The sequence below is a fragment of the Leptopilina boulardi genome, unplaced genomic scaffold (assembly GCF_019393585.1).
Source record: "Leptopilina boulardi isolate dan_hultmark-lab unplaced genomic scaffold, ZJU_Lbou_2.1 LbouV2_259, whole genome shotgun sequence".
Lineage (NCBI taxonomy): Eukaryota > Metazoa > Arthropoda > Insecta > Hymenoptera > Figitidae > Leptopilina > Leptopilina boulardi.
In genome coordinates, this window is record NW_026137817.1 from 701,239 (window position 1) to 725,809 (window position 24,571).

At 27.7% G+C, this 24,571-nt stretch overlaps 3 protein-coding genes across 15 annotated transcripts in view; 2 read left to right on the plus strand and 1 right to left on the minus strand.

Moving 5' to 3' along the window:
* LOC127280978 (flotillin-2) overlaps positions 1–24,571 on the minus strand; it is a 297,326-nt gene that overhangs the window by 79,546 nt on the left and 193,209 nt on the right. The gene's annotated exons all lie outside the window — the stretch shown is intronic.
* Positions 1–24,571, plus strand: part of LOC127280965 (glucose dehydrogenase [FAD, quinone]-like) — a 41,410-nt gene that overhangs the window by 5,704 nt on the left and 11,135 nt on the right. The gene's annotated exons all lie outside the window — the stretch shown is intronic.
* Positions 654–23,171, plus strand: LOC127280980 (uncharacterized). 13 transcript variants are annotated; one of them, XM_051304448.1, is made up of 4 exons: positions 654–764; positions 3,919–5,127; positions 6,365–6,458; positions 21,249–23,171. In XM_051304448.1, the coding sequence occupies exon 4, from the start codon at positions 21,327–21,329 to the stop codon at positions 22,866–22,868; it is 1,542 nt and encodes a 513-aa protein (XP_051160405.1). In that variant the 5' UTR covers positions 654–764; positions 3,919–5,127; positions 6,365–6,458; positions 21,249–21,326; the 3' UTR covers positions 22,869–23,171. The 13 variants fall into 10 exon arrangements, with proteins under 13 accessions (XP_051160405.1, XP_051160414.1, XP_051160410.1 ...); XM_051304444.1 differs by lacking the exon at positions 21,249–23,171 and adding an exon at positions 15,292–17,223; XM_051304447.1 differs by lacking the exon at positions 21,249–23,171 and adding an exon at positions 9,407–11,332.

Below are 24,571 nucleotides of genomic sequence, written 5' to 3' on the forward strand. Positions count from 1 at the left end.
AGGTGATCTGAGGTTAAAATATTGACGTTGAACTTAATTTTTAAAACTTTAAATTAAGCTCAAACACCTCTTGTCCCCATTTACCCCAGCTGACACTAATTATTATTTATTTAGATAATAATTAATTTCATAAGTTTTGAAATTTACCGCTATTATTTAAAATTTAATATCATTGCGGTACTAACTGATTAGTGTTAATCAAGATCAATTCTAAACAATATTTTTCATAATTATTCTACACGGAGAGAAATCTGCTGCGATTTGCGCATGAGCAAGTCCATAGGAATATAGCATGGACACTTCCAAGCAAAAACTATAAGATTCCATCTGAATATCAGGTGAGACTCATACAATAATACCTCGCTCACTTAGGATTTTTGCTTGAAAGCGTCTGTTACTATATTCCTAAGGACATGCTCATGCGTAAATCGCACCAGATTTCTCTCCGTGTAGTTAAAATTTTTTTTTATTTTTTTGGGTTTTATGTTTGAAAATATTCTAAACAATATAAAATGTAGATAAAAATATTAATGATAAAAAATAATAAAACATTATTTTCATTTGAATTTTACAATACATAAATTTTTAATATTTATTTTTATGTGTGCCATACAAGTTTTTAAAATAAAAAGAGTAAGACATAAAATTTTATTTTTATTTTTTTTTGTAGATTACAAAGAAAACGCGCAAATATATTTATCAAAAACCTAAGACCTTCTAACTACATTTTTTGTTAGTAAGAAAATTCTACTTCTTCGTGGAAGGTAAGAATTATAATAGTTTTTAAATATTTTTTTATAATAATTATTATTTTACTATAACACCGTACGACACGATTTTAGATCAACAAAAAAATCCAACATTTTCAGAAACTAGGATCCAAAAAAATACCCGTGTCTTGTCGTTTTGATAGATCAAGTCGTTTGTAGTTTTTAGGGGTGAAAACAACCCCTAAATAAAAAATGACAAGATAGCTATTAAAAATTATTTATTTTTTATAAAACTTGGTATCTGGGGGTTTTCGGGGTCGCTGATTAGTATATTAATCTGATGTCAGATTTTCAAAATTCAAAATGGCGGATATCAAATAAAAAATTAATAACTTTTTAAAAATTTGATCGCCATATTGGATCCGCCATTTTAAATTTTGAAATCTGACATAAGATTAAGAATCAGCGACCCCGAAAACCCCCTGATACCAAGTTTTATAAAAAATTAATAATTTTTAAAAGATATCTTGTCATTTTTCATTTAGGGGTAGTTTCACCCCTAAAAACCACAAACGACTTGATCTGTCGGCCAGACACGGATAATTTTTTTTTTTTTTGGTCCTAGTTTCCGAAAATGTTGGATTTTGTTGTGGGTAAAATAAAAAGTTGAATTTTGTTGGACGGTGTTATTGACTAATATTGAAATATATATAAGTATGTATATATGAGGCATTTTACATGTAATGTCCTGAGTTAAAAAATTTATTTCTCGAAAAAATGTGAAACTTGGGAAAATTGTTCTCCTACCTGATAGTAAAATATCTCCAAAAAATTTTTTGACTTTTTTGAAATTTTGTGGGAGATAGAGGGGGTCAATTTTGTCAGTTTTCCCTTACACCGCCTACTATTTGAATTTTTGCTGTATATAAATGCAATAAACAAAATGTTGGCAGATATGTTTTTTGAAGGTTTTTTCGTACCTTTTCCAATAGTAAACGTTTTTCAAAATTTTTGAATTTTGAGCTTGATTATGTATAATTAAACAGAAATCGACCGCCTCGCCGCGCGCGCCGATATAAGATCTTTGACCCAGTGGGAAATTGCCAAGACTGAATATTGGCTAAATATTGGACCAGTTATTTTTACCAATATTGGTCCAAGGCTGGGAGTGTATAGAGACCAATGCCAAGGCTCGAATTTCAATATTGGCCTAATATTCAACCAATATTCAAAAATACAAAAAATCAAACTTCAGCCAAGATTAAAAAAATTAATTATTAAAACTAGAATATAATAAAATTTTTTGTTATATTTATATATTATATTTTATTATATATAATAACATTATTATTTCCCTTCGGATCAAGGGTTATATGAGAGATTCTTTTTCAATCGCCCCAGCCCAAAAAGTCAATGTTCTGGGATTGGCTTCATACTTTGGTAAATTGTTGTCCTATATGATAGTAATAAATCCCTAAAATATAAACTAATTAAAAAAATATTTGTAGAAAGTAGAGGGGGTTGAAGTTTTGACGTTAAGGGTAACATTGTCATTTTCAAATCCGTATAACTATGACAAAAGTTAATGGATTTTAATTTATCTATAATGAATTCTATTGCATTTTTCACGTACTTTTCAAAAATGTATACGAAATTTAAAAAAAAAAAATTTTAACCCCTTTTTTTTCAAAATCAACCCTTATTTTTCGATATTCACCCCTTCGGGTATTTTTTTTTTTTTTTTTTTTATTTTCATTGGAAAGCTGAGGTTTTTTCCGATGAGCTATGTAAATATGAAAATGGGACAACAATAATTTTGTGAGAAACATAATATTAAATTAGGCGGTGCCTATCTAAATCCTCAAAGATGATCTCCAGGTACACCCCTTATCGGCACCGCCTACTTTAATATTCTGTTACTCACAAAATTATTGTTGTCCCATTTTCATATTTACGTAGCTCATCGGAAAAAACCTCAGCTTTCCAATAAAAATAAAAAAAAAAAAAAAAAAATACCCGAAGGGGTGAAAATCGAAAAATAAGAGTTGATTTTGAAAAAAAGGGGTTAAAAATTTTTTTTTTAAAATTTCGTATACATTTTTGAAAAGTACGTGAAAAATGCAATAAAATTCATTATAGATAAATTAAAATCCATTAACTTTTGTCATAGTTATACGGATTTGAAAATGACAATGTTACCCTTAACGTCAAAACTTCAACCCCCTCTACTTTCTACAAATATTTTTTTAATGAGTTTATATTTTAGGGATTTATTACTATCATATAGGACAACAATTTACCAAAGTATGAAGCCAATCCCAGAACATTGACTTTTTGGGCTGGGGCGATTGAAAAAGAATCTCTCATATATAAAATCATCCGCAATAAACGGAGAAAAAGAATAAAATATTTTCTAACGTCCTGATGGGCATTAACAATTATCAGCACCGATTTTAGTGAAAATAGCAAACTTATGTATAATTATAGGAAATCAAGGTCAAAATTCAAAAATTTTGAGAAACGAAATTCACCATTGGAAAGAGCATGAAAAAACCTTCAAAAAACATACCTGCTAACATTTTTTCTATTGCATTTATAGACCGAAAAAATTCAAATAGTAGGCGGTGTCGAAGAAAACTGATAAAATTGACCCCCCCTCTATCTCCTCCAAAATTTCAAAAACGTCAAACAATTTTTTAGGGACATTTTACTATCAGGTAGGACAAAAATTTCCCCAAGTTTCACTTTTTTTCGAGAAATCAATTTTTTAACTCAGGACATTACACGTAAAATGCCTCATGTAAATAAATAAATAGAAAATAGTATAATACTATTTAACAGAATGGTAAAAAATTAGTTTTCAAAACTGCTTTAAAGTGATAACTATTATTTTTTCCTTTTCTACTTTAATAACTTTGTTCCTTTTAACTAGTATGTTTAAAAAAATAATCTCAATTTATATAGAATAAAATTACTTAGATTCTAAATTACTGTTAAATATCTACAATGTCAAGTTAATTTGGATAGTCCTTGCTGTTTTAAAAATTTCGAATTTCAATCATTCCCGGCTAATTTATTCAGTTAACTTAACATTTATTTGAAAAATATATGTGACGCTGCACAGTGAAAAGGACCTTAGATGCTCTTGACTTAAGGTCCCTTACATCGTGGAGAGTCACATATTAGTAAAATTTAAAAAAATTTTCAGATCCTTTTATTCATATTAACATCAGCATCTGTGGCTCACTCATCTCTCACCAATTTTTAATAAAAGAAGGTCAAAAATATGAATGCCAATATCAATATGGTAAACTTTCTTCTCTTCTTCATGACTTTCTGGTTGATCATACAAAATTTTGATAAAAACATTCCGAAATTTACAAGTCTTAGAAAATTCTGCGATAATAAATCATGGAATTTTAATAACAGAAGTAAAGGTCTAATTTTGTCCATTGACAATACAGTAATACATCAGCACGCTTATTTCGCATCTCAGAAAATGGATTTGGGACATACTAAACACTTGCTTCCATTCCATAATTTTGCAAACATTTCAAACGTAGACGACTTGGTGTTTAAGGTCTTTTGCTATACAACAGATGCACTAATTGTTATTTCACTTCTAACTAACTTTATCAGTTTTGGAATAAGTATTGGCAGTGAATTTTCGAAAGATTTGCTTCGACAAAGTACAAGCCGTTTTGCTATTAAGGAACCGTTGCAACTTGCAATTCCAATTCTTCAGGGAATAATTACAACAGAAATTGTCACGAAAACCTCAAAACTTATAACGAAACCAGTAATGGCAAAAGTTAATTTTTCTCCGACTGATCGAAAAGAACTCTACTTTCAATTCTCTGAGGGCAGACATTCTTTAATAGATGATCAGCTTATTGAAAAATGTAATGAGACTACCGCAATGCACATTTTAAAACATTATAGCTTTTCTAGACTTCAAGAGTTACATTTTTTTGCGCTGGATCTCAACAAATTTGAATTCGCTCCTACAAAATACGATAATCAATGGCTAAATAATCCTAAGTTGTATGAAAAATTAAGGTTTTATTCGTACGTAGAAATTGGGTTATACAAAAGGAAAGCAATTGAACGTATTGAAAATATTTATAGCCAAGAAGATATTAGTTTAATAAACATTCCCCCAGGATCTGCGTTTGATGATTATATGGCTAATCAACTATTCCACACTATTTCCTTTGACGATTATTATGCGATAAGAATTTTTTTGTCTAATCCTAATGCAAACACAGATATTGATACTCCTGATGTTTGGAGAATAAAAAAAGCTATTTATAGCTTAGCAATTCGACAGTACGATTCATTTAAAAAAGCAGAAAACAAGCAAATAATACTGTATTGCAAAAAAACGAATGACATTAAAAAAACTACTTTCGTTAAAGTAAGTCAGAGAATGAAGTCAATTAATGCATTTCTTTATTGCAATGAAGACAGTAGTGAATGGGATTATTATTCTCAAATTTTATCTCAAGAAAATGAATCCCATATACCTGTCTCTTTGCAATTTTTTAAAATAATACTGAATTATCAATTTTTAGTCATTGATGTGAAAAACATTGATGCGCATTCCAAGCATTTCATAACTCTTCCTGTAACTAAGTTTAAATTAATTCAGAAAAAATTTACTTCTATTAATCAGACTAATATACATTTGTTAACTATGCAGTCCAAGCATAAAATAACCCAAAATGACTGGTTAGCTGAAGTAGCAAATAAAGTTTCATATTATGAAGATAAAATTAATGGTAAAGATATGTCTGAGCTTTTTGAGCGATTGCATTGCAAATATTAAATATAATAAGAGGCTTACAATTACAATAGAAGTTAAAAATAATATTCTGATTAATTTTCGCACGTTTGTGTGTATATTTTTGTAACATTTATGTTGTACTCTTTCAGTTGGAATGTACTCAATGCCGGCAAAAATTATTTATAGGAAAATATTCTATAATTTTTTTAAAGTATAATAATTTTCTTCAATGTTACAATATTTTGACAATGTATCTTTGTTTCAAAAACGGCATTAAACCGTCTTTAAAATGTACATTACTGCGCATATGTACTTTTTTGCATAAATTAAATATGTTTAAAAAAATTATATTCTTGATCATTTCTTTTTAGATATATTTAAAACAATATTTTGTAATAAAATTTGTACTTAAAGAAGTTGCAAAAAAATTTAGTTTATTTGAATGAAATGAAAAAATAAAATTATTATAGTAGTGTCACGAATTTTAAAAATGTAGTTGTAAAAAAAATAATACTATCAATTTAAGTATCAAACATTAGATTACACAAATCACGAATAAATGCAAACTTAAAATTTAATATCATTGTGGTACTATAACTGATTAGTCTTAATCTAGATCAATTCTAAAGAATATTTTTCATAATTATTCTAGTTAAAATTTTTTTTATTTTTTTGGGTTTTATGTTTGAAAATATTCTAAACAATATAAAATGTAGATAAAAATATTAATGATAAAAAATAATAAAACATTATTTTCATTTGAATTTTAAAATACATAAATTTTTAATATTTATTTTTATGTGTGCCATACAAGTTTTTAAAATAAAAAGAGTAAGACATAAAATTTTATTTTTATTTTTTTTTGTAGATTACAAAGAAAACGCGCAAATATATTTATCAAAAACCTAAGGCCTTCTAACTACATTTTTTGTTAGTAAGAAAATTCTACTTCTTCGTGGAAGGTAAGAATTATAATAGTTTTTAAATATTTTTTTATAATAATTATTATTTTACTATAACACCGTACGACACGATTTTAGATCAACAAAAAAATCCAACATTTTCAGAAACTAGGATCCAAAAAAATACCCGTGTCTTGTCGTTTTGATAGATCAAGTCGTTTGTAGTTTTTAGGGGTGAAAACAACCCCTAAATAAAAAATGACAAGATAGCTATTAAAAATTATTTATTTTTTATAAAACTTGGTATCTGGGGGTTTTCGGGGTCGCTGATAAGTATATTAATCTGATGTCAGATTTTCAAAATTCAAAATGGAGGATATCAAATAAAAAATAAATAACTTTTTAAAAATTTGATCGCCATATTGGATCCGCCATTTTAAATTTTGAAATCTGACATAAGATTAAAAATCAGCGACCCCGAAAACCCCCTGATACCAAGTTTTATAAAAAATTAATAATTTTTAAAAGATATCTTGTCATTTTTCATTTAGGGGTAGTTTCACCCCTAAAAACCACAAACGACTTGATCTGTCGGCCAGACACGGATAATTTTTTTTTTTTTTGGTCCTAGTTTCCGAAAATGTTGGATTTTGTTGTGGGTAAAATAAAATGTTGAATTTTGTTGGACGGTGTTATTGACTAATATTGAAATATATATAAGTATGTATATATGAGGCATTTTACATGTAATGTCCTGAGTTAAAAAATTTATTTCTCGAAAAAATGTGAAACTTGGGAAAATTGTTCTCCTACCTGATAGTAAAATATCTCCAAAAAATTTTTTGACTTTTTTGAAATTTTGTGGGAGATAGAGGGGGTCAATTTTGTCAGTTTTCCCTTACACCGCCTACTATTTGAATTTTTGCTGTATATAAATGCAATAAACAAAATGTTGGCAGGTATGTTTTTTGAAGGTTTTTTCGTACCTTTTCCAATAGTAAACGTTTTTCAAAATTTTTGAATTTTGAGCTTGATTATGTATAATTAAACAGAAATCGACCGCCTCGCCGCGCGCGCCGATATAAGATCTTTGACACAGTGGGAAATTGCCAAGACTGAATATTTGCTAAATATTGGACTAGTTATTTTTACCAATATTGGTCCAAGGCTGGGAGTGTATAGAGACCAATGCCAAGGCTCGAATTTCAATATTGGCCTAATATTCAACCAATATTCAAAAATACAAAAAATCAAACTTCAGCCAAGATTAAAAAAATTAATTATTAAAACTAAAATATAATAAAATTTTTTGTTATATTTATATATTATATTTTATTATATATAATAACATTATTATTTCCCTTCGGATCAAGGGTTATATATAAAATCATCCGCAATAAACGGAGAAAAAGAATAAAATATTTTCTAACGTCCTGATGGGCATTAACAATTATCAGCACCGATTTTAGTGAAAATAGCAAACTTATGTATAATTATAGGAAATCAAGGTCAAAATTCAAAAATTTTGAGAAACGAAATTCACCATTGGAAAGAGCATGAAAAAACCTTCAAAAAACATACCTGCTAACATTTTTTCTATTGCATTTATAGACCGAAAAAATTCAAATAGTAGGCGGTGTCGAAGAAAACTGATAAAATTGACCCCCCCTCTATCTCCTCCAAAAATTCAAAAACGTCAAACAATTTTTTAGGGATATTTTGAGCGAAAATATGTGAAAACAGCCAATTGCAAAAATTTGTCTCCGATTTTTAAGTTATTTACATTTTTTAATAGTTATATGCATATACTTTTACCCCTAAAATATTTTTCAAAAATATTATTTATGTTGGAAATGAGGGAGGGGGGGTGGTGAAAGTTTTGGGTAATGAAATTTTCTTTTTGCTATTACTCGGAAACGAATAAAGATAATTGAGTGAACTTTGTTTTAAATTAAAGCTTAAAGTCTATATTTTCATGTCTAATCAAAGCGCTTGTTGTAAAATTAAAACCTTCAATTGTTATTAACAATTTTTTTAAACAATTGCAATTTAGAATGTGTTCTCAATGTTAGACAAAAATAAGACTAGCTTCATTTTTTGTTACCAACTTTATACATATCTGTCAAGCTTGTCAAGACAATATCTACATGATTTCCATTGACTATTTACCAAGATTTGAAAATTCTTCAATTTATATGTATTAAATATATAAATTAAATATGTAATATATAAATTATAAATTAAATATATAAGATAGGGGGTGGGGGATGATGTGTTACAAATATATAAATACTTATAAAAATAGTCAATTATTTGGAAGTGCGAGCGGCGAGCTAATCTCGCGCGTCAGCGAGTCAACGAGTTCGCCGCTGCCTGCGCAGCGTCAGAAAAATATTCATAACTTTTTAAATATTAGAGGTTACTCATTTTTCTTTTTTTTAATTTACTCGTTAGAGTTTTGCGCATCAAATCAGCCTAGTATTATTTTTGTCTGACATTGAGAACACATTCTAAATTGCAATTGTTTAAAAAAATTGTTAATAACAATTGAAAGTTTTAATTTTACAACAAGCGCTTTGATTAGACATGAAAATATAGACTTTAAGCTTTAATTTAAAACAAAGTTCACTCATTATCTTTATTCGTTTTCGAGTAATAGCAAAAAAAATTTCATTACCCAAAATTTTCACCCCCCCCCCTAATTTCCAAAATAAAAAATATTTTTGAAAAATATTTTAGGGGGTAAAATTATATCCATATACCTATTAAAAAATGTAAATAACTTAAAAATCAAAGACAAAAATTTTGCAATTGGCTGTTTTCGTGGAGAAAGCAAAATTTTATTGCCAAAATGTGAATTTTTGATTTTTTAACTTTCATTAATTCTTTAAATTTACCTCAAATGAATACTTTATATATATATATATATATCAATCGATTCGTCTTGACGTAAGGAATACGATTTTATTATATATAACCTTAAATTTTACTATTTAAAAATTTTTCAGATCCTTTTATTCATATTAACATCAGCATCTGTGGCTCCCTCATCTCTCACCAATTTTTAAAATAAGAAGGTCACAAATATGAATGCCAATATCAATATGGTAAACTTTCTTCTTTTCTTTATGACTTTCTGGTTGATCATACAAAATTTTGATAAAAACATTCCGAAATTTACAAGTCTTAGAAAATTCTGCGATAATAAGTCATGGAATTTTAATAACAGAAGTAAAGGTCTAATTTTGTCCATTGACAATACAGTAATACATCAGCACGCTTATTTCGCATCTCAGAAAATGGATTTGGGACATACTAAACACTTGCTTCCATTCCATAATTTTGCAAACATTTCAAACGTAGACGACTTGGTGTTTAAGGTCTTTTGCTATACAACAGATGCATTAATTGTTATTTCACTTCTAACAAACTTTATCAGTTTTGGAATAAGTATTGGCAGTGAATTTTCGAAAGATTTTCTTCGACAAAGTACAAGCCGTTTTGTTATTAAGGAACCGTTGCAACTTGCAATTCCAATTCTTCAGGGAATAATTACAACAGAAATTGTCACAAAAACCTCAAAACTTATAACGAAACCAGTAATGGCAAAAGTTAATTTTTCTCCGACTGATCGAAAAGAACTCTATTATAATTTCTCTCTGGGCAGATCTTCTTTAATAGATAAGCAGCTTATTAAAAAATGTAATGAGACTACCGCAATGCATATTTTAAAACATTATAGCTTTTCTAGAATCCAACAGTTACATTTTTTTGCGAATGATCTCAAAGAATTTGGATACACTCTTGAAAAATACGATAAACAGTGGCTAAATAATCCTAAGTTGTATGAAAAATTAAGGTTTTATTCGTATGTGGAAATTGGGTTATTCAAAAGGAAAGCAATTGAACGTATTGAAAATATTTATAGCCAAGAAGATATTAGTTTAATAAACATTCCCCCAGGATCTGCGTTTGATGATTATATGGCTAATCAACTATTCGACACTATTTCGTTTGACGATTATTATGCGATAAGAATTTTTTTGTCTAATCCTAATGCAAACACAGATATTGATACTCCTGATGTTTGGAGAATAAAAAAAGCTATGTATAGCTTAGCAATTCGACAGTTCGATTCATTTAAAAAAGCAGAAAACAAGCAAATAATACTGTATTGCAAAAGAACGAATGCCATTCAAAAAACCACTTTCGTTAAAGCAAGTCAGAGAATGAAGTCAACTAATGCATTTCTTTATTGCAATGAAGACAGTAGTGAATGGGATTATTATTCTCAAATTTTATCTGAAAGAAATGAATTCCATATACCTGTCTCTTTGCAATTTTTTAAAATAATACTGAATGATCCATTTTTAGTCATTGATGTGAAAAACATTGATGCACATTCCAAGCATTACATAATTCTTCCTGCAACTAAGTTTAAATTAATTCAGGAAAAATTTACTTCTATTCATCAGACTAATATACATTTGTTAATTATGCAGTCCTATAATAAAATAACCCAAAATGACTGGTTAGCTGAAGTAGCAAATAAAGTTTCATATTATGAAGATAAAATTAATGGTAAAGATATGTCTGAGCTTTCTGAGCGATTGCATTGCAAATATTAAATATAATAAAAGGCTTACAATTACAATAGAAGTTAAAAATAATATTCTGATTAATTTTCGCACGTTTGTGTGTATATTTTTGTAACATTTATGTTGTACTCTTTCAGTTGGAATGTACTCAATGCCGGCAAAAATTATTTATAGGAAAATATTCTATAATTTTTTTAAAGTATAATAATTTTCTTCAATGTTACAATATTTTGACAATGTATCTTTGTTTCAAAAACGGCATTAAACCGTCTTTAAAATGTACATTACTGCGCATATGTACTTTTTTGCATAAATTAAATATGTTTAAAAAAATTATATTCTTGATCATTTCTTTTTAGATATATTTAAAACAATATTTTGTAATAAAATTTGTACTTAAAGAAGTTGCAAAAAAATTTCGTTGATTTGAATGAAATGAAAAAATAAGATTATTATAGTAGTGTCACGAATTTTCAAAATGTAGTTGTAAAAAAAATAATACTATCAATTTAAATATCAAACATTAGATTACACAAATCACGAATAAATGCAAACTTAAAATTTAATATCATTGTGGTACTATAACTGATTAGTGTTAATCTAGATCAATTCTAAAGAATATTTTTCATAATTATTCTAGTTAAAATTTTTTTTATTTTTTTGGGTTTTATGTTTGAAAATATTCTAAACAATATAAAATGTAGATAAAAATATTAATGATAAAAAATAATAAAACATTATTTTCATTTGAATTTTAAAATACATAAATTTTTAATATTTATTTTTATGTGTGCCATACAAGTTTTTAAAATACAAAGAGTAAGACATAAAATTTTATTTTTATTTTTTTTGTAGATTACAAAGAATACGCGCAAATATATTTATCAAAAACCTAAGGCCTTCTAACTACATTTTTTGTTAGTAAGAAAATTCTACTTCTTTGTGGAAGGTAAGAATTATAATAAATTTTAAACATTTTTTAATAATTATTATTATTTTACTATAACACCGTACGACACGATTTTAGATCAACAAAAAAATCCAACATTTTCAGAAACTAGGATCCAAAAAAATACCCGTGTCTTGTCGTTTTGATAGATCAAGTCGTTTGTAGTTTTTAGGGGTGAAAACAACCCCTAAATAAAAAATTACAAGATAGCTTTTAAAAATTATTTATTTTTTATAAAACTTGGTATCTGGGGGTTTTCGGGGTCGCTGATTAGTATATTAATCTGATGTCAGATTTTCAAAATTCAAAATGGCGGATATCAAATAAAAAATTAATAACTTTTTAAAAATTTGATCGCCATGTTGAATCCGCTATTTTAAATTTTGAAATCTGACATAAGATTAAGAATCAGCGACCCCGAAAACCCCCTGATACCAAGTTTTATAAAAAATTAATAATTTTTAAAAGATATCTTGTCATTTTTCATTTAGGGGTAGTTTTCGCCCGTAAAAACCACAAACGACTTGATCTGTCGGCCAGACACGGATAATTTTTTCTTTTTTTTTTGGTCCTAGTTTCCGAAAATGTTGGATTTTGTTGTGGTAAAATAAAAAGTTGAATTTTGTTGGATGGTGTTATTGACTAATATTGAAATATATATAAGTATGTATATATAAGGCATTTTACATGTAATGTTCTGAGTTAAAAAATTGATTTCTCGAAAAAATGTGAAACTTGGGGAAATTGTTCTCCTACCTGATAGTAAAATATCCCCAAAAAATTTTTTGACTTTTTTGAAATTTTGTGGGAGATAGAGTGGGTCAATTTTGTCAGTTTTCCCTTACACCGCCAACTATTTGAATTTTTGCAGTATATAAATGCAATAAACAAAATGTTGGCAGGTATGTTTTTTGAAGGTTTTTTCGTACTTTTTCCAATAGTAAATTTCGTTTTTCAAAATTTTTGAATTTTGAGCTTGATTTTGTATAATTAAACATAAATCGACCGCCTCGCCGTGCGCGCCGATATAAGATTTTTGACCCAGTGGGAAATTGCCAAGACTGAATATTGGCTAAATATTGGACCAGTTATTTTTACCAATATTGGTCCAAGGCTGGGAGTGTATAGAGACCAATGCCAAAGCTCGAATTTCAATATTGGCCTAATATTCAACCAATATTCAAAAATACAAAAAATCAAACTTCAGCCAAGATTAAAAAAATTAATTATTAAAACTAGAATATAATAAAATTTTTTGTTATATTTATATATTATATTTTATTATATATAATAACATTATTATTTCCCTTCGGATCAAGGGTTATATATAAAATCATCCGCAATAAACGGAGAAAAAGAAAAAAATATTTTCTAACGTCCTGATGGGCATTAACAATTATCAGTACCGATTTTAGTGAAAATAGCAAACTTATGTATAATTATAGGAAATCAAGGTCAAAATTAAAAAATTTTGAGAAACGAAATTCACCATTGGAAAGAGCATGAAAAAACATTCAAAAAAACATACCTGCTAACATTTTTTCTATTGCATTTATAGACCGAAAAAATTCGAATAGTAGGCGGTGTCGGGGAAAACTAATAAAAATATTATTTATTTTGGAAATGTGGGAGGGGGGGGGGGTGAAAGTTTTGGGTAATGAAATTTTCTTTTTACTATTACTCGAAAACGAATAAAGATAATTGAGTGAACTTTGTTTTAAATTAAAGCTTAAAGTCTATATTTTCATGCCTAATCAAAGCGCTTGTTGTACAATTAAAACTTTTAATTGTTATTAACAATTTTTTTAAACAATTGCAATTTAGAATGTGTTCTCAATGTCAGACAAAAATAAGACTAGCTTCATTTTTTGTTACCAACTTCATACATACCTGTCAAGCTTGTCAAGACAATATCTATATGATTTCCATTGACTATTTACCAAGATTTGAAAAATCTTAAATTTATATATATTAAATATATAAATTAAATATAAAATATATAAATTATAAATTAAATGTATAAGTTTGGGGGGTGGGGGATGATGTGTTACAAATATATAAATACTTATAAAAATAGTAAATTATTTGGAAGTGCGAGCGGCGAGCTAATCTCGCGCGTCAGCGAGTCAACGAGTTCGCCGCTGCCTGCGCGGCGTCAGAATAATATTCATAACTTTTTAAATATTGGAGGTTACTCATTTTTCTTTTTTTTAATTTACTCGTTAGAGTTTTGCGCATCAAATCAGCCTAGTCTTATTTTTGTCTGACATTGAGAACACATTCTAAATTGCAATTGTTTAAAAAAATTGTTAATAACAATTGAAAGTTTAATTTTACAACAAGCGCATTCATTAGACATGAAAATATAGACTTTAAGCTTTAATTTAAAACAAAGTTCACTCAATTATCTTTATTCGTTTCCGAGTAATAGCAAAAAGAAAATTTCATTACCCAAAACTTTCAGCCCCCCCCCCCTCCTCATTTCCAAAATAAATAATATTTTTGAAAAATATTTTAGGGGGTAAAAGTATATGCATATACCTATTAAAAAATGTAAATAACTTAAAAATCGGAGACAAAAATTTTGCAATTGGCTGTTTTCACTTATTTTCGCTCAAAATATCCCGTAGAACAACAATTTCCCCAAGTTTCACTTTTTTTCGAGAAATCAATTTTTTAACTCAGGACATTACACGTAAAATGACTCATGTAAATAAATAAATAGAAACAAGTTGTAAATTCAGATGTTCATTACATGAACATTTTGCTTCCTCTTTACGATCAGCAAAAAAATTTGCTTCCTTGTAGAGAAAGCAAAATTTTATTGCCAAAATGTGAATTTTTGATTTTTTAACATTCATTAATTCTTAAAATTTACCTCAAATGTATACTTTATATATATCGATCGATTCGTCTTGACGTAAGGAATACAATTATTGTATATACACGGAGAGAAATCTGGTGCGATTTACGCATGAGCATGTCCTTAGGAATATAGTAACAGACGCTTTCAAGCAAAAATCCTAAGTGAGCGAGGTATTATTGTATGAGTCTCACCTGATATTCAGATGGAATCTTATAGTTTTTGCTTGGAAGTGTCCATGCTATATTCCTATGGACTTGCTCATGCGCAAATCGCAGCAGATTTCTCTCCGTGTATAAACTTCAATTTAAAAAATCACAAAATTTTATAGCCAAAATGTGAATTTTTGATTTTATTACTTTCATTAATTCTTTAAATTGACCTCAAATGTATACTTTATATATATCAATCGATTCGTCTTGACGAAAGGAATACGATTTTATTATATATAACCTTAAATTTTACTATTTAAAAATTTTTCAGATCCTTTTATTCATATTAACATCAGCATCTGTGGCACACTCATCTCTCACCAATTTTTAAAAAAAGAAGGTCACAAATATGAATGCCAATATCAATATGGTAACTTTTCTTCTTTTTTTCATGTCTTTCTGGTTGATCATAAAAAATTTTGATAAAAACATTCCGAAATTTACAAATCTTAGAAAATTCTGCGATAATAAATCATGGAATTTTAATAACAGAAGTAAAGGTCTAATTTTGTCCATTGACAATACAGTAATACATCAGCACGCGGATTTCTCATCACAGGAAATGGATTTGGGACATACTAAACACTTCCATCTATTCCGAAATTTTGCAAACATTTCAAACGTAGACGACTTGGTATTAAAGGCCTTTTACTATACAACAGATGCACTAATTGTTATTTCACTTCTAACAAACTTTATCAGTTTTGGAATAAGTATTGGCAGTGAATTTTCGAAAGATTTTCTTCGACAAAGTACAAGCCGTTTTGCTATTAAGGAACCGTTGCAACTTGCAATTCCAATTCTTCAGGTAATAATTACAACAGAAATTGTCACGAAAACCTCAAAACTTATAACGAAACCAGTAATAGCAAAAGTTAATTTTTCTCCGACTGAAAGAAAAGAACTCTACTTTAAATTCTCTCTGAGCAGATCTTCTTTAATAGATGATCACCTTATTGAAAAATGTAATGAGACTACCGCAATGCACATTTTAAAACATTATAGCTTTTCTAGACTCCGAGAGTTAACTGTTTTTGCGAATGATCTCAAAGAATTGAGATACACTCCTGCAAAATACGATAAACAGTGGCTAAATAATCCTGAGTTGTATGAAAAATTAAGGTTTTATTCGTACGTGGAAATTGGGTTATACGAAAGGAAAGCAATTGAACGTATTGAAAATATTTATAGCCAAGAAGATATTAGTTTAATAAACATTCCTCCAGGATCTGCGTTTGATGATTATATGGCTAATCAACTATTCGACACTATTTCCTTTGACGATTATTATGCGATAAGAATTTTTTTGTCTAATCCTAATGCAAACACAGATATTGATACTCCTGATGTTTGGAGAATAAAAAAAGCTATGTATAGCTTAGCAATTCGACAGTACGATTCATTTAAAAAAGCAGAAAACAAGCAAATAATACTGTATTGCAAAAGAACGAATGACATTCAGAAAACCACTTTCGTTAATTTAAAGCATAAAATGATTTCAACTAATGCATTTCTGTATTGCAATGAAGACAGTAGTGAATGGGATTATTATTCTCAAATTTTATCTGAAGAAAATGAATCCCATATACCTGTCTCTTTGCAATTTTTTAAAATAATACTGAATGATCCATTTTTAGCCATTGATGTGAAAAACATTGATGCACATTCCAAGCATTACATAATTCTTCCTTCAACTAAGTTCAGATTTATTGAGGAAAAATTTACTTTTATTCAGCAAACTAATATTCATTGTTTAATTATGAAGTCCCCTAGTCATAAAATTATAATCCATAAAGACTGGTTGGCTACAGTAGCAAATAAAGTTTCATATTATGAAGATAAAATTAATGGTAAAGATATGTCTGAGCTTTTTGAGCGATTGCATTGCAAATATTAAATATAATAAGAGGCTTACAATTACAATAGAAGTTAAAAATAATATTCTGATTAATTTTCGCACGTTTGTGTGTATATTTTTGTAACATTTATGTTGTACTCTTTCAGTTGGAATGTACTCAATGCCGGCAAAAATTATTTATAGGAAAATATTCTATAATTTTTTTAAAGTATAATAATTTTCTTCAATGTTACAATATTTTGACAATGTATCTTTGTTTCAAAAACGGCATTAAACCGTCTTTAAAATGTACATTACTGCGCATATGTACTTTTTTGCATAAATTAAATATGTTTAAAAAAATTATATTCTTGATCATTTCTTTTTAGATATATTTAAAACAATATTTTGTAATAAAATTTGTACTTAAAGAAGTTGCAAAAAAATTTCGTTTATTTGAATGAAATGAAAAAATAAAATTATTATAGTAGTGTCGCGAATTTTCAAAATGTAGTTGTAAAAAAAATAATACTATCAATTTAAGTATCAAACATTAGATTACACAAATCACGAATAAATGCAAACTTAAAATTTAATATCATTGTGGTACTATAACTGATTAGTGTTAATCTAGATCAATTCTAAAGAATATTTTTCATAATTATTCTAGTTCAAATTTTTTTTATTTTTTTGGGTTTTATGTTTGAAAATATTCTAAACAATATAAAATGTAGATAAAAATATTAATGATAAAAAATAATAAAACATTATTTTCATTTGAATTTTAAAATACATAAATTTTTAATATTTATTTTTATGTGTGCCATACAAGTTTTTAAAATAAAAAGAGTAAGACATAAAATTTTATTTTTATTTTTTTTGTAGATTACAAAGAAAACGCGCAAATATATTTATCAAAAACCTAAGGCCTTCAAACTACATTTTTTGTTAGTAAGAAAATTCTACTTCTTCGTGGAAGGTAAGAATTATAATAGTTTTTAAATATTTTGTAATAATTATTATTATTTTACTATTACACCGTACGACACGATTTTAGATCCACAAAAAAATTCAATATTTTCAGAAACTAGGATCCAAAAAAAATACCCGTGTCTTGACGTTTTGATAGATCAAGTCGTTTGTAGTTTTTAGGGGTGAAAACAACCCCTAAATAAAAAATTACAAGATAGCTTTTAAAAATTATTTATTTTTTATAAAACTTGGTATCTGGGGGTTTTCGGGGTCGCTGATTAGTATATTAATCTGATGTCAGATTTCAAAATTTAAAATGGCGGATATCAAATAAAAAATTAATAACTTTTTAAAAATTTGATCGCCATATTGGATCCGCCATTTTAAATTTTGAAATCTGACATAAGATTAAGAATCAGCGACCCCGAAAACCCCCTGATACCAAGATTTATAAAAAATTAATAATTTTTAAAAGATAGGTATATTGTCATTTTTCATTTAGGGGTATATTCACCCCTAAAAACCACAAAAGACTTGATCTGTCAGCCAGACACGGGTAATTTTTTTTTTTTTGGTCCTACACGGAGAGAAATCTGCTGCGATTTGCGCATGAGCAAGTCCATAGGAATATAGCATGGACACTTCCAAGCAAAAACCATAAGATTCCATCTGAATATCAGGTGAGACTCATACAATAATACCTCGCTCACTTAGGATTTTTGCTTGAAAGCGTCTGTTACTATATTCCTAAGGACATGCTCATGCGTAAATCGCACCAGATTTCTCTCCGTGTAGTTTCCGAAAATGTTGGATTTTGTTGTGGGTAAAATAAAAAGTTGAATTTTGTTGGATGGTGTTATTGACTAATATTGAAATATACAAAAGTATATATGAGGCATTTTACATGTAATGTCCTGAGTTAAAAAATTGATTTCTTGAAAAAATGTGAAACTTGGGGAAATTGTTCTCCTACCTGATAGTAAAATATCCCCAAAAAATTTTTTGACTTTTTTGAAATTTTGGGGGAGATAGAGGGGGTCAATTTTATCAGTTTTCCCTGACACTGCCTAGTATTTGAATTTTTGCTGTATATAAATGCAATAAACAAAATGTTGGCAGGTATGTTTTTTGAAGGTTTTTTCGTACTTTTTCCAATAGTAAATTTCGTTTTTCAAAATTTTTGAATTTTGAGCTTGATTTTGTATAATTAAACATAAATCGACCGCCTCGCCGCGCGCGCCGATATAAGATCTTTGACCCAGTGGGAAATTGCCAAGACTGAATATTGGCTAAATATTGGACCAGTTATTTTTACCAATATTGGTCCAAGGCTGGGAGTGTAGAGACCAATGCCAAGGCTCGAAATTCAATTTTGGCCCAATATTCAACCAATATTCACAAATACAAAAAATCAGACTTCAGCAAAGATTAAAAAAATTAATTATTAAAACTTAAATATAATAAAATTTTTCGTTATATTTATATATTATATTTTATTATATATAATAACATTATTAGTTTCCTTTGGATCAAGGTTTATACATAAAATCATCCGCGATAAACGGAGAAAAAGAAAAAAATATTTTCTAATGTCCTGATGGGCATTAACAATTATCAGCCAATTGCAAAATTTTTGTCTCCGATTTTTAAGTTATTTACATTTTTTAATAGGTATATGCATATACTTTTACTCCTAAAATATTTTTCAAAAATATTATTTATGTTGGAAATGAGGGAGGGGGGGGGGTGAAAGTTTTGGGTAATGAATTTTTTTTTTACTATTACTCGGAAACGAATAAAGATAATTGAGTGAAATTTGTTTTAAATTAAAGCTTAAAGTCTATATTTTCATGTCTAATCAAAGCGCTTGTTGTACAATTAAAACTTTCAATTGTTATTAACAATTTTTTTAAACTATTGCAATTTAGAATGTGTTCTCAGTGTCAGACAAAAATAAGACTAGCTTCATTTTTTGTTACCAACTTCATACATATCTGTCAAGCTTGTCAAGACAATATCTATATGATTTCCATTGACTATTTACCAAGATTTGAAAAATCTTAAATTTATATATATTAAATATATAAATTAAATATATAAGTTTGGGGGGTGGGGGATGATGTGTTACAAATATATAAATACTTATAAAAATAGTAAATTATTTGGAAGTGCGAGCGGCGAGCTAATCTCGCGCGTCAGCGAGTCAACGAGTTCGCCGCTGCCTGCGCGGCGTCAGAATAATATTCATAACTTTTTAAATATTGGAGGTTACTCATTTTTCTTTTTTTTAATTTACTCGTTAGAGTTTTGCGCATCAAATCAGCCTAGTCTTATTTTTGTCTGACATTGAGAACACATTCTAAATTGCAATTGTTTAAAAAAATTGTTAATAACAATTGAAAGTTTTAATTGTACAACAAGCGCTTTCATTAGACATGAAAATGTAGACTTTAAGCTTTAATTTAAAACAAAGTTCATTCAATTATCTTTATTCGTTTTCGAGTAATAGCAAAAAGAAAATTTCATTACCCAAAACTTTCACCCCCCCCCCCTAATTTCCAAAATAAATAATATTTTTGAAAAATATTTTAGGGGTAAAAGTATATGCATATACCTATTAAAAAATGTAAATAACTTAAAAATCGGAGACAAAAATTTTGCAATTGGCTGTTTTCACTTATTTTCGCTCAAAATATCCCGTAGAACAACAATTTCCCCAAGTTTCACTTTTTTTCGAGAAATCAATTTTTTAACTCAGGACATTACACGTAAAATGACTCATGTAAATAAATAAATAGAAACAAGTTGTAAATTCAGATGTTCATTACATGAACATTTTGCTTCCTCTTTACGATCAGCAAAAAAATTTGCTTCCTCGTAGAGAAAGCAAAATTTTATTGCCAAAATGTGAATTTTTGATTTTTTAACTTTCATTAATTCTTAAAATTTACCTCAAATGTATACTTTATATATATCGATCGATTCGCCTTGACGTAAGGAATACAATTATTGTATATACACGGAGAGAAATCTGGTGCGATTTACGCATGAGCATGTCCTTAGGAATATAGTAACAGACGCTTTCAAGCAAAAATCCTAAGTGAGCGAGGTATTATTGTATGAGTCTCACCTGATATTCAGATGGAATCTTATAGTTTTTGCTTGGAAGTGTCCATGCTATATTCCTATGGACTTGCTCATGCGCAAATCGCAGCAGATTTCTCTCCGTGTATAAACTTCAATTTAAAAAATCACAAAATTTTATAGCCAAAATGTGAATTTTTGATTTTATTACTTTCATTAATTCTTTAAATTGACCTCAAATGTATACTTTATATATATCAATCGATTCGTCTTGACGAAAGGAATACGATTTTATTATATATAACCTTAAATTTTACTATTTAAAAATTTTTCAGATCCTTTTATTCATATTAACATCAGCATCTGTGGCACACTCATCTCTCACCAATTTTTAAAAAAAGAAGGTCACAAATATGAATGCCAATATCAATATGGTAAACTTTCTTCTTTTCTTCATGACTTTCTGGTTGATCATACAAAATTTTGATAAAAACATTCCGAAATTTACAAGTCTTAGAAAATTCTGCGATAATAAATCATGGAATTTTAATAACAGAAGTAAAGGTCTAATTTTGTCCATTGACAATACAGTAATACATCAGCACGCTTATTTCGCATCTCAGAAAATGGATTTGGGACATACTAAACACTTGCTTCCATTCCATAATTTTGCAAACATTTCAAACGTAGACGACTTGGTGTTTAAGGTCTTTTGCTATACAACAGATGCATTAATTGTTATTTCACTTCTAACAAACTTTATCAGTTTTGGAATAAGTATTGGCAGTGAATTTTCGAAAGATTTTCTTCGACAAAGTACAAGCCGTTTTGCTATTAAAGAATCGTTGCAACTTGCAATTCCAATTCTTCAGGGAATAATTACAACAGAAATTGTCACGAAAACCTCAAAACTTATAACGAAACCAGTAATGGCAAAAGTTAATTTTTCTCCGACTGATCGAAAAGAACTCTATTATAATTTCTCTCTGAGCAGATCTTCTTTAATAGATGATCACCTTATTGAAAAATGTAATGAGACTACCGCAATGCATATTTTAAAACATTATAGCTTTTCTAGACTCCACGAGTTATATTTTTTTGCGAATAATCTCAAAGAATTTGGATACACTCTTGTAAAATACGATAAACAGTGGCTAAATAATCCTAAGTTGTATGAAAAATTAAGGTTTTATTCGTACGTGGAAATTGGGTTATACAAAAGGAAAGCAATTGAACGTATTGAAAATATTTATAGCCAAGAAGATATTAGTTTAATAAACATTCCCCCAGGATCTGCGTTTGATGATTATATGGCTAATCAACTATTCGACACTATTTCCTTTGACGATTATTATGCGATAAGAATTTTTTTGTCTAATCCTAATGCAAACACAGATATTGATATTCCTGATGTTTGGAGAATAAAAAAAGCTATGTATAGCTTAGCAATTCGACAGTACGATTCATTTAATAAAGCAAAAAAGAAGGAAATAATACTGTATTGCAAAAGAACGAATGTCATTCAGAAAACCACTTTCGTTAGTTTAAGGCAGAGAATAATGTCAACTAATGTATTTCTTTATTGCAATGAAGACAGTAGTGAATGGAATTATTATTCTCAAATTTTATTTAAAACAAATGAATCCCATATACCTGTCTCTTTGCAATTTTTTAAAATAATACTGAAACATCCATTTTCAGTCATTGATGTTAAAAACATTGATGCACATTCCAAGCATTACATAATTCTTCCTTCAACTAAGTTTAAATTAATTCAGGAAAAATTTACTTTTATTCATCAAACTAATATTCATTTTTTAATTATGGATTCTTATGCTTATATAGTCCAAAATGCCTGGCTAGCTAAAATAGCAAATTCAGTCTCTCATTATGAAAATAAAATTAATGGTGAAGATATGTCTGAGCCTTTTGAGCGATTGCATTGTAAATATTAAATGTAATAAGAGGCTTACAATTATAGTAGATGTTAAAAATAATATCCTGATTAATTTCCACACGTTTTGCGTATATATATTTGTAACATTTATATTGTTCTCTTTCGGTGTAAATGTGCTCATTGCAGGCAAAAATTATTTATAGGAAAATATTGTATATTTTTTTAAAGTATAATAATTTTCTTCAATGTTATATTTTCACAATGTATCTTTGTTTCAAAAACGGCATTAAACCGTCTTTAAAATGTACATTACTGCGCATATGTACTTTTTTGCATAAATTAAATATGTTTAAAAAAATTATATTCTTGATCATTTCTTTTTAGATATATTTAAAACAATATTTTGTAATAAAATTTGTACTTAAAGAAGTTGCAAAAAAATTTCGTTGATTTGAATGAAATGAAAAAATAAAATTATTATAGTAGTGTCACGAATTTTCAAAATGTAGTTGTAAAAAAAATAATACTATCAATTTAAATATCAAACATTAGATTACACAAATCACGAATAAATGCAAACTTAAAATTTAATATTATTGTGGTACTATAACTGATTAGTGTTAACCCCTTCACTGTTATTGACCTCTATAGAGGCATAAAAATATCGTGCCACCAGTGTGAATGACCGCTATAGTAGCATCTAGAAAAAAATAAGTAGACACAATACGATAAACTTGTCAATGGGTATTCTTAGGTATGGTAACATCAAGTTTTTTTTTAAAAAATTTTTTTTACCACATACGGGGCACGGAAGCTTTATTTCTGCTACACTGCGAAGGGGTTAATCTAGATCAATTCTAAAGAATATTTTTCATTATTATTTTAGTTCAATGTTTTATTATTTTTTTTGAGTTGTATATTTGAAAATATTCTCAACAATAAAATGTAGATAAAAATATTAATAATAAAAAATTATTTTCATTTGAATTTTAAAATACATAAACTTTTAATATTTATTTTTATGCACGTCATTTATTAAATGCAATTTAAATTTTTTTTTGTGTTTCTACGTGAGCTTTTCGAAAATTTGGTGCAAAAAATTTGAGAAAAATAATTAACTATATTTTTTTTGCAATTTAAAGCTTAAAATTTTATTTTTAAAAACTGTTTGTATCCTTTCATTTTTTTTTTTTAAATTTAAGAAAAAATTATTTCTATTTAGTAAAAAACTATTATTTGTCGTTTTTTTTTTATTGGTTAAAATATGCAAATTGTCACTATGATTTTCGTTATGTGGACATTAAAATGCATAAATGTACGTAGTATACAAAAAAAGCGGAGTTTAAAAAAATTAAATATTTCGAAAATTCCAAAATTATTGAAAAATTTGTTTTACTACGACCGTACCAGTCTAAAAATTTTTGTAAAAAAAGTAGTTTTTTTGAAAATTTAAAAAAAAAATGAAGGATGCAAACAGTTTTAAAAGTAAAATTATTATCTCTAAGAGGAGCACCAAATACTCAATTTAAAAAAACAACTTTTAAAATTGATGCATTTTTAAGGAAATTATGAGAATTCAAAAATAAACAAGTTGTAAATTCAGATGTTCATTACATGAACATTTTGCTTCCTCTTTACGATCAGCAAAAAAATTTGCTTCCTCGTGGAGAAAGCAAAATTTTATTGCCAAAATGTGAATTTTTGATTTTTTAACTTTCATTAATTCTTTAAATTTTCTTCAAATGTATACTTTATATATAT

Coding starts and splice junctions, on each gene's coding strand:
- LOC127280980 (XM_051304444.1), top strand. CDS start 15,370: ATGAATGCCAATATCAATATGGTAACTTTTCTTCTTTTTTTCATGTCT.